Genomic DNA, 11,154 nt, shown 5'->3' on the forward strand with positions numbered 1-11,154 from the left:
ATCTATTCACCTGTAATTAACCTGTAAAAAATCGGCGCAAATGAAAACAAAAATCGGCGCAAATGAAAGAAAAAATCGGCGCAAATGAAATGCAGATCGGCGCAAATGCAAAACGCCGATTTTACCTATGACGACGTTGTCAATTTCATGTCAATTTCGTTAGCAACGCCACGTGGCCTCCTTAGTTTCTAGCGATAATTTTTCCATCTCAAGCGAGAAGCATGATATGAAAATTATCACAAAAAAAGATCAAAAGAAAAATGCACAAAATAGCGATAATAATGATTATCATTCAAAATACATGTAATAAAATTATAGTTTTTGCTACTGAACACTGAAAGAACAATATACTCCTTTTTGTAGGCTGCACAGTTTTCTTAAAAAGTACCGATTTACAACAAAGTCTAACAAGTGGTGTCACATGTGCTGCATGATTTGCCATGATCTACATACCGTTATACGTACCCTGCCGGGGAACCTAATATAAGATCACCCCCGTGTTGCTCGATCAGGCTTTATAGAATGATGTTGTGTTTTGTGTACTCATGATTGTTTAATTGTCTGTTGGATTTTTTCAAGTTTTTAACAATGTTTAAAGCAATTGCGTTTTCAGTTTTTCTCGACAATATATTATATGAGTTTAAAGCAGTTATAACTATACAAATCCTTGCTTATATTAAAAAATTAAATTTCAAATATTAAGAAAATCATTTTCAAATATTTAAAAAATAATTTTCAAATATTTAAAAAATAATTTTCAAATATTAAAAAAAATATATTTAAATTTGAAAAATCATTTTCTTATAGAAAAAAACAGAACTTTCAGTTACAAATTTAAATCTCCACCACTTAAGAGTTTTGACAAAATCACTCGTTTGTTTTCTTTTCTTATATAACTGAAAAAAAAATCATTTTCTAATATTGATTTAGACAAACATTTGTATATTGATCTATACTGGTAGTGATTTAGAAATCAATTTTTAATATTAATTAAGAAATCAATCTTTAATATTAAGAAATGAGTTTGGTATATTGATAAATGATTTTGTAATATTAAGAATTCATTTTCTAATATTAAAAATAGCCTTTCCCCCCACGAATTATCATAGATCATAGATCATCCAGCCGGGAAGCCACGGATCGAATCGATCAATCAGATCATTGGATGTCAAAATTCGCGGGCAAAGTGGAGATAATCGGCAATTATCTTATAGGTGGCGCTGTTTCGAAAACAAAACAAATCTCTCGCTAGCGTCAACAGTCGGTAATACGATGATAACACGTTACTACCTTGTAATCGTGCCTGTTTGTACGTGTTTTTTTAAAGATAAATGTCACAGAAACCAGACTGCACAGCTGAAATGTTATTTGTTTTGGAAAATATTGAAATTCAAGTCGTTTTCTCGAGTCAATTTTCCTTTGACTTCTGTGTCTAAATTTATGGCGGGTAAAAACCCAACCTAAATTTAACTGGCACACTTGCATCCCCCTAAACCAATCAAATGGTAGATGCTAAAAATAAATGAATTATATATAAATGCATCAGGGAAACCTCAAAACTACCCAGCATTCATCCCCAGCTTCCGCAATTTCACCTTCAGAAAGCAGTTTCAAGATTACAGATATTTCCCATTATTGCACCCGTTTTGAACCATTTATACCACCGTTTCCTTACAGATACAGTTTACCTAAAGATAAATATATAATATATTATTATTTTTAGATGTTTTAAGACAACAAAAAACATTCCCTTACCCATTTATTAGCGAGGTTACCCCACAAACCCGAGGCCGAGGGGACGAACTTGATAAAAAGTTAATGTGAATTTTCAGTATTTCAGACCAGCTCCTCACTCATATTTTTTCAATTCAGTGATTTGCTCCTTTCTAACACATGAATGCACGATGTACAGATTATCTGATGTATTTTTGACTTTCTTTATTAGAGTGGCACAGGTTCTGCTGACTAATGATCCTATTTACAGTTAGGAATACTTTTTATTTGTTCATCTGTTTTTTGTTGTTGCATTTATGTTTTGATGACTTTCTTCATTTACCCATAACCATGTCTGGTCGTAGCAGTTGTAGTAAATTGCACCCAGAGAGAAGACCAGGACCATGTGCCTATTGTAACAATGATCATGTATCAAATAGATATATTCATTTAATTCAGAAAGCGAGTGACTTGCCAGATTTTACCAATTTTGTTTCTTTAAGTTATAAACTTTCTGATTTAGACTGCATCTGCAGAAAATGTGAGGGTAAGTTAAAAAAAGCTTTTTCCAGACAACAGAATGATTCCCACACTGAACCAGAGGTTTCCCCATTTAAAAAAATATGTACTGAGACTGATAAATGTTTTTTGTCCAATTTTGCAGATGCCGAAGAGTGCACTAGTTCAGATATTCACCATTATACTGAAATCAATGTTCCAGTTTTTGAGAAAGCTTTTTCAGTTTCTATCCATACACAGTTTCCAGAATACAGTACCAGTGATACCTTTTTTTCTCATCTTTGTCATTCCCATTATAATAAATTAAACAAATGTATTAACCTAACTGTTGTACAATGTATAGTATGTGATAAATTTTCTGGAAAAAATGCTGGTTCATTTAAAACTGTCAGTGAGGATAAACGGGAGCTATTTACTCGTTACTTTAACTTTGATATGCATGTGGAAAATTTAATTTGTTGTCCATATTGTTACAATAATTTTAATTCATTTTCTAGATCAGATGCTGCAGAGGACCAGTTGTCCAAAACCACTGAATACTTATTCAGTTGTTTGGAAAATTTTACCATTATAGACACTGAAAAGGTTACATCAGAAAATATAGATTTATTTTCTTTCAGGTCTGTCCTAGAATCTGTAATAAATTCTTTTGTAGAAGAAAAAGCCTTGCTTTTACCAAATTTATTTGAGCAGTACAAATGTATTTTACACAAAAATGCAAACAAATTAGGCTTATGTGTTGAGCAGAAGGTTTTGCATCGTCCACAGTGGTTATTTACCATGTTAAAGTCGTGCCTTGGCAGAGCCCTAGCATATTATGTGCCAAACAAGAAAAATTTAGGGAGAATGATTTACAGGAATGGTACTGATATATTTGCTTGTTTACATACACTTGTTGTTGAAAATAGTAAATGCATTGAAGAGAATAAAAGATTAAATAAAGAAAGCATTATCCAAGCAGAAAAATTGGCTTCTACTGTATCAGAGGAAAATAGAAAAAACAAACAAGAGCAAAGTCTAGAAGATGCTGTAAAAATCTTAAAAAATTATGTCAAAATATATGTTTCAGATAAAATCAAGATGGACGGACTTCCTGACATAGACAATTTTAATTGTAAAGATGAAATCTTGAAAATCCCCCCTATATTATGGAATTTTATTTTTCGAATTTGTTCTACAGATAATGAAGAGAAAGTACTGAAGAATTCACAGTTTACTTGGAATTCGCATTATTCTGAACCTCTTTTTAATATTTTCAGAATGATGCCACGTTTGTACATTTTGAGTTGTATTTTTCATTTACAGAATTCTCAGTGTGTGCAACCTTTGCATTTATTATGTACAGACATAGCTGACAAATTTTCTAATTCATCAAGTACATATCTTTCTATTAATGCTAGATTAGGGGCTGGTATCTCTAAGGACTCTCTTAGAAGGTACATCACTAACAGGTGTAGAGAGTTGGAACAAAAACAGAGGTATATTTTATCAGATAGTTTTATTGTAGCCTCATTTGACAATCTTGATAAAAACCAGGCTTACTCTGTAGTATGTGCTGGAAAAGATAGAAGTGGCTTTCATGGAACCACAATACAGACTGTGGTTCCAAAGCCCAGTCAAAAAATTAATATGTTTGATGACTCCAATCTGATTTCTAATCTTAATCATGTTAATCAGACCAACATCGAACATGACATATCTGAAGTTCCCAATTCCAGAGACCGTAAACTGGAAAAAGGAATTATTCAGAAACTTGTTAATCCAGAAGACAAATTTGGACTACCACAAGTAAAAAAGCAAAACAAGTTTTCTGACATGTCACCATCAGATTTAGAAGAAACAGCTGCAGAGATTTCAGAATGGGATGAATTTTATAGAAGTATTACTAAATATGGATTTTCTAAAAACTTTTTTAAAAAAGAAAATATTGTTTTACCAGGTATTAAAACCTTTTTTTGTATTCCAGTTGAATCCACTGAAAAATCTGATTTTTCATCAGTGGCCATATTGGACGAAACAGCAGATAGCAAAGATACAGTATTAAAGGTTTTGAATATTTTATATGATAAATTTCAAGTTGGTCAGTTAACAAATTATGTTATTGTTGTAGGTGATGGAAAGAGTTATGATCATTTGATCAAACTGAAATCTGAATATGGGGAACAAATGGATTGGGTACTTGCCTACCCTGGGGATTGGCATATTTTAAAAAATGTCCTTCCCATATTTGTTAAGATTTATTTTGATGCAGGATTAAAGCAACTTGCTACCAAACATCATCATGGAGCTACATTGAAAGTTTTAACTGAGTGTAGCAAGTTTGCTGTAACTCATAGGTTTTTTATACAAGCTTGGGAAGCAGTTATGAGACATCAAGTGAAATCCTTTTTTGAATACAAATCATGTGAATCACCTTATGATATTCAAATTTCAGATTTAATACTAACTATTATTTCAGATATGTCATTAGATGGAGAAGAAGATGAGGTTTGTAAACCTGATGTCTGGGAGAAGGTATGTGAGAAAAAAAAGGAGATTTTTACTTTTTTTACAGATGATTTATTAGAAGAATATAAAACTTGGCGTCATGAGAACTCCTCAGTCAACCAAACCTTTGCCTTTTGGGACAATTTTGTACATTTAGATTTTATGGCTTATCTTGGTTTGTTCTTCTCCATACGTAGTAGAAACTGGCACTTGCGCAATGTTTCGCTGAAAAAAATTACTTGTCTATTTCATGCTTTTGATAGGCAAAATTATCAGAGACTAATACCATACCATCTTGCTGATCTCCACACCTTTCCAGAACCTGTTATTCAACATTTTACAGCTGGCTGCTTCTCAGTTTCAATTTCAGGTAAACATTTGTATTCTGTAGCATTAGATGAAGCACATGAAATGGAGATTAATTTAAAGTCAAAAAATGCTCTTAACTCTTTCAGCCAGTCTTCTTTAGCAAACCTCACTTTTTATTTACCTTACAGAGCAAAGACATTGCACAACCTTAAATCAGAATTACAACTTGAAAGAGAAGAAGGTTTATATCAGAGAGAAGGTACAATGTCTTATGTTAAAAATGCAGAAAAAACAGTTTGTGAATACATGTGCAATTTAGAAACATCATCTCTGTTTGACATAACCTGTAATGAACATTTACACCATATTTTTACTAGAACTGAAACTGATCATGAACAAACTGACAGTTTGATAAATTACAGAAAGTATGGTGAGGAAGACATGGCTAACTATTTGAAATGCTTTTTATTTAGGACTTATGAAACAGCAGGAAAGCCTCCCTCCAGAAAAAGAAGAAATTTAAAAACTTTTGCCCCTATTAAAATAACTATTCACAAGCAAAAGAAAGAAATTAAAGATCAAAATACAGTGATTTCTTGTTTAAGAAAAAAAATTGCTTTTTCAAAGCATAGTGGTAATGCAGTCAAAGATTTAGACCAGTTTTTACAGTTACCTCGTGCTTTGTGTGATGCAGAAGGAATTCCAGAAAAGGGTCAAAAAGCCACTGCAGCTAATGTCTTTAAAAATATTTATTCTGATGCTTTTTTATTACAGGTTCCTAAGGCTCCAGTATCAAGTAAAACTACTGTCATTATTGATGGTATGTTTATTATTAATACCAGTCCACTTGCCTCACACCAGACCTTTGGTGATTATGGTGATTTTCTTTTTAATAGATGGATTATAAAGTATTATAATCAATATACAGCAAATGAGGTTCATTTACTGTTTGATGATCCAAATAGGAATGGTGTGAGCCCAAAAGACATTGAAAGAACGCGAAGGAATACAGTTGTACAGGAACCAGTGGTACGTACATGTATTTCCTCTGACACCCCATTGCTATCAAACTGGAGAAATTTTATTGCAGTTCGGCATCAAAAGCGACTTTTGGTTAACTTTTTGTCTGACTATTTTTTATCTCTTTCATTGACTTATTTCTCTACTAACCAATGTTGTTTTGTTACAGCTGGAGGATTCGACGATGACAGAAAAGACAGAGCAATTTCCATATTAAAGGGTCAGGTGGTAGATTATGACTTGGCATCTGGCAATCATGAAGAGGCAGACACTAGAGTATGGTTACATGCATCAGTAACAACAGCAGATCAAGTCATAATCTACAGCCCTGATACTGATGTATTTTTTATAGGTTTGACACTTGTACCTGATTTGAATAAAACTGTATATGTGCAGTTGAGAGATTCACCATACAACAATTCATTTCTTTCCATGGACAAACTTGTAAAGTGTATTACTTTAAATGATTCGCTTTTACAGGGAATTGACAGTGTTTTGATATGTATGCAGTTACTTTTTATCTATAGTGGATGTGATTTTGTGTCATATTTCAGAGGTTGTGGTAAAAAGACATTTTTTGATGTATTTAGAAAGCATGCCTCTTTCATTGTAGGAAATGGAAGCTTTTCAGATGTTCAGGGTAATAATGGCCTTTATTCATTTTACAGGTTGATATGTTCTGTTTATTTTAGTAAACATCGTGCTGCATTTCAGCCTTATTCTACCCCTAAATCATTATTTGATTCTATTTCAGAGGGGGACTTACATGAAAAACATTTATCTTTTATTTCAGCTATCAGAGAAAAGCTGTGGGAAAGAGTGGTCACTGAAGTGGAAATGATGCCAAACCATGAAGCCCTCAAACTACACTGGATGCGGTGTTGCTGGGTGTTTGATTATTGGAGTCAGAGCACCAGCAATACCCATGTACTATCTGATTTGTCAAAATGTGGATGGCAAATCACTGATAATAGATTAGAAATTGTTTGGGACACTGTTTTAAATTTTCAGAAAGTCGAGAAAACTGTAGAATGGTATACTAAAGGGTGTGGATGTAAGACTGGATGCAAAACAAATAGGTGTAAATGTAGAAAGGCACAAAATGAAAACTGTGATGGGTTTTGTGGTCCAGGTTGTAAATGTGTAAACTGTTTTAATGTTCCAGGTAGTGGAGATCAAGTACTAGATATGTCTATTGACCTTGATGATGTCATTTTAGATGACACAGAAGAGTTTGAAGATCCAGTTGAGGTTGAACAACCTGAATTAGATGGATTAGTAGAGGAACTTGATCAAACAGATGATTATTGGCTTTTCAGTACTGAAGAGGTTTAATTTTTATTCCTTTTCAGACAAAAATACTTTGATGAATGTTTTTAATGGCAAATCTGTTCAGTTTATCACAGATACAGTTCTTTCAGATGAAAAGTGGAATCAAGCTTGAAATATTGTAATAGGTATTCTTTTAATGTTCTGCATATTTAGTTTTTGATGTTCTGGACATTTGCATTGTTGGGTTTCTGTCATAATAATCTATACCCAACCTCTGCTTTTACTGAAAATAACACTTCTAATCTGAAAGAATGTTTTATTGGAGAAGCCTTGAACCTAAATTTGATAAACAATTTGCAAGTCTTGAAATCTTGCTTGTCAATATTATTTGATTCAGTTATCTAACTGCATTTGTATGAAATAATTTGATAAAACTTGTGTATATAATGTTTAGGATTAAAGTGTTATGGTTTTTTTTATATTTTTTGTATATAACTTTCATGTAAATTGATAATATTCACTGATATTTTTTCAATTTTATTAATATTCATTAGTCTTGTTTAACAATTGTTTTGTTTTCAAATTCCTATCACTAAATTTGCAAGTTCCCCTGTTCAAATTTGTTATTGTTAATTCTACTTTTGAACCTCATCTTGTTGTGCATTTCAGGTATTTAGGGGCTTGATATATTGAAATCTCATCAAAGAGAGATAACTCTTAAAATTTGAGCTATTGGAAAGAACTGCATTAATTATAATCACTATATTTCTTTAGGACTATTGAATGGCTGTTCTTGATGTTTATTTTAACTAGACATCAAAGGAGATTAGCAAATATTTATGTATAATGCTAGATTTGTAATGTACATGTTTTCATGCCTTTTTTTTCAGATAGCATCATCTATTATCATAGATATTTTTCTGTTATTATGTTTGTACCATAAATGAGCAAGAACAATTATCTTCACTAATTTGCTTTATGCTTTGTACAAGTTTCAGATCTGTAAAATACTGGTTTGAGAAAATTTTATGTTGGATGTACAGATAATAAAGGTATGTATATTATATAAAAATGGAAAGGGCAGATACAAGAGTTTGAAAATACAGCAAAATATGTTATCGCTAATTTTCACGGCAAAGTACAAACACATGTATATCAACAATGTTAATTATCAGTTGCCTATTAATAGCAACATATAACATTCAAATATATTTGGATGTGGACTTAATCATGTTAATCAGTACAAAGATTAATGCAATTTCACAAATAATTTGACTAGCAACTTTTAACAATATTGATTAGAAGTACACATTTACTTATTATATGATTTGAATGGACTAAAGATCTGAGAGTAAATGAGGCCTTGTAAATATATATTATTTTTTATTGATAAGGATTGAATTGTTATTTCTTGCAATTGAATATCATTGTTTGTATATAAATATATGTATATCAGTTACTAGGTTTTACAACTTGTAACTTGTACTTTTATGAAGCTAATTTTGAGGGAAAAAAACTGATGGAGTTGTTGGATTTAAAATGAAAAAGTCATGAAAGCTAAGCAGTTTATTATATTTGTCTGCATGACATGATAATAAGAGGGGCATATTGATACTTGCCTTGCAAAAAGTTATAAAATGTTCTTTTTTCTTTTTTATTTTAGGTAAGTGAATTGGAATATAGAGATATTGGTTTGCTGTCTTTGAAGGACTTTCCATGGATAGTGAATGAACATTTTAATCAAAAATAAGATATATGATATCTTGCATAGTATTTTTCTCTATATGTTTATGTAATTTGCCACTTTAAAAAAATAAATATTAAATTCTTGGAAAATCATAATTTTCCTCTGAGAGACAAAATTAAATTAATAAAAATCTGAAGAGGTTTAAATGTGCTAAAAAAAATAATTAATTTTAATTTTTATCCTATGTGAAAAAGTTTAGTACAATACATTACAAGATATTCTTTGAAAAGTTCAAAGGAGAGAAGTTTTTAAAGATTGAATGTTTAGTATAGTTAGCACAAACATGTGTTTACTTAGAAAGATGTGCTTATTACATGTCATTATTATTTCATGTTTTAATGATACAGGTAATATTTTGTGTTGTCTTATTTGTGAATGCTGGTCATTCTGTATCGTCTTGGGAAAGTTGGTATTGCACCTTTAGTACCTCTATTTGTGAATGCTGGTCATTTTGTACCGTCTTGGGAAAGTTGGTATTGCACCTTTAGTACCTTCTGTGAATGCTGGTCATTCAGTCTTTTTTTGTGAATGTTACCAGTTCATTATTTATTGATGTAATAATCTTCTTTTCATACATCATACATGTAGTTGTGACCAGATCTGGCAGATCATCAATTTTTTTTTCAAAAAGAATTTGCTAAAACAGGACAAACATACCTTTTTTTGGTGTTTTATTTGAAAAATAATAAACCTCTTATTTGGTCCAACAGATATTTGGCTCTTTTTAGGTGATCTTCTGAAAATGTGGCAAGTTGTATAAGATGTGTATAGTACCATGTGTTTCAATTTACAATTTTCTTGTAGTTCAATAAATTGTTCATCATATATTCTCATTCTTGTTTTCTTTTTGTGTATGCATCAATACATACATGTATATTTAATAAATATCCAGCAGTTGTTAGAAAATGAGTACACACCAACTTTATATGACAATTGAAGTTAATCTCAGCAACCTGGTAGATATTAAGACTTTGAAATTGGTTTAAAAAGTATTGGCTGCTTTTTTCTGCTTCTTTTTTTTAAGATTGGAAAAATCAATTGTAACCTGCTCATTAATGGATGTGAACTATTGCTGTATTTGATATATTTTAATCATAAACCATAGCTTGTGTCTCCTAAAATTTCTTTTGTTCCATAAAAGAAACATTTCTGGTAATTCAGTCTTTTTTGGTGAAGAAAAAAATGTTCAGTCTATCATAAGAAGAACTTTTTACCATTTCCATCATTATTATAGATGTAGGTGAATGTGGTATGATTGCCATTGAAAAAAAATCCACCAGAGACCAAAGGATGAGCAGTAAAAAAGGAAGGTCACTGAACTGCCTTCAACAATAAGCAAAACCCATACCATATGATGAGCTATAACAGACCAAAGTCTTGCAAATCTTATCATAATACAAGACATTATTCAGTTGATGCCTATAACTAGACAGTACAAAACTGGATTTCAAAAGAGACTCACTGGCTTCTGTTTGGTTAACTAGTATGTTATATGACATTCAAGATAATTAATGTCAATGTTGTATGTAAAATCTGACATGATTTATGAGTAATTATTTACATGGTAGCTCTAAAGGTTCTGTCTACTATTCTCTGCTCTTAAGACTACTTAATGGTTGATTTTGGCTGAGACACAGAAAAGAATGTGAGCTGCTGGAATTTTTCTACATTAAAAAGAACCTCAGATCTTCATAATATTAATTATACTCTCCCTATATTTACTAACCAAATATTGCTGTACATGCAAGCACCACCCCCTCTCACACACACACATACTATATACAACATGACAGAACACAAAAACACAACTTGAATATCAGAGTTGGGAAATCAATATGCATGTGTACAAATTCTTAGCCTGGGTATAGTTGAAACTGATTGTGAATTTGATAAAAGAACAAATAAACAATAAACAAAACATTTGTGTACCTGTACTAAAAATATGGAATTAATAAAAATTATAATATTCTTATAATTTTTTAAAACTGGTTGTGTCCTAATGTCTTGCTTTAAAAGGAAAAATAAATACCAACAGTTGTCCAAATTAAATTTTGAGTAACTGTGCAGTGCCAAATATGTAACAAAAC

At 31.3% G+C, this 11,154-nt stretch overlaps 1 protein-coding gene across 1 annotated transcript; it reads left to right on the plus strand.

Annotated features, from left to right (window-relative positions):
• Positions 1–1,232: 1,232 nt before the first annotated feature.
• Positions 1,233–9,900, plus strand: LOC143083371 (uncharacterized). Its single transcript, XM_076259627.1, has 2 exons — positions 1,233–8,372; positions 8,984–9,900. The coding sequence occupies exon 1, from the start codon at positions 1,969–1,971 to the stop codon at positions 7,381–7,383; it is 5,415 nt and encodes a 1,804-aa protein (XP_076115742.1). The 5' UTR covers positions 1,233–1,968; the 3' UTR covers positions 7,384–8,372; positions 8,984–9,900.
• The last annotated feature ends 1,254 nt before the right edge of the window (positions 9,901–11,154 follow it).

This window comes from Mytilus galloprovincialis, chromosome 7 (genome assembly GCF_965363235.1).
Source record: "Mytilus galloprovincialis chromosome 7, xbMytGall1.hap1.1, whole genome shotgun sequence".
Lineage (NCBI taxonomy): Eukaryota > Metazoa > Mollusca > Bivalvia > Mytilida > Mytilidae > Mytilus > Mytilus galloprovincialis.

Bases quoted from the DNA above. Each gene is read 5' to 3' on its own strand.
- LOC143083371 (XM_076259627.1), top strand. From the start codon at position 1,969: ATGATCCTATTTACAGTTAGGAATACTTTTTATTTGTTCATCTGTTTT.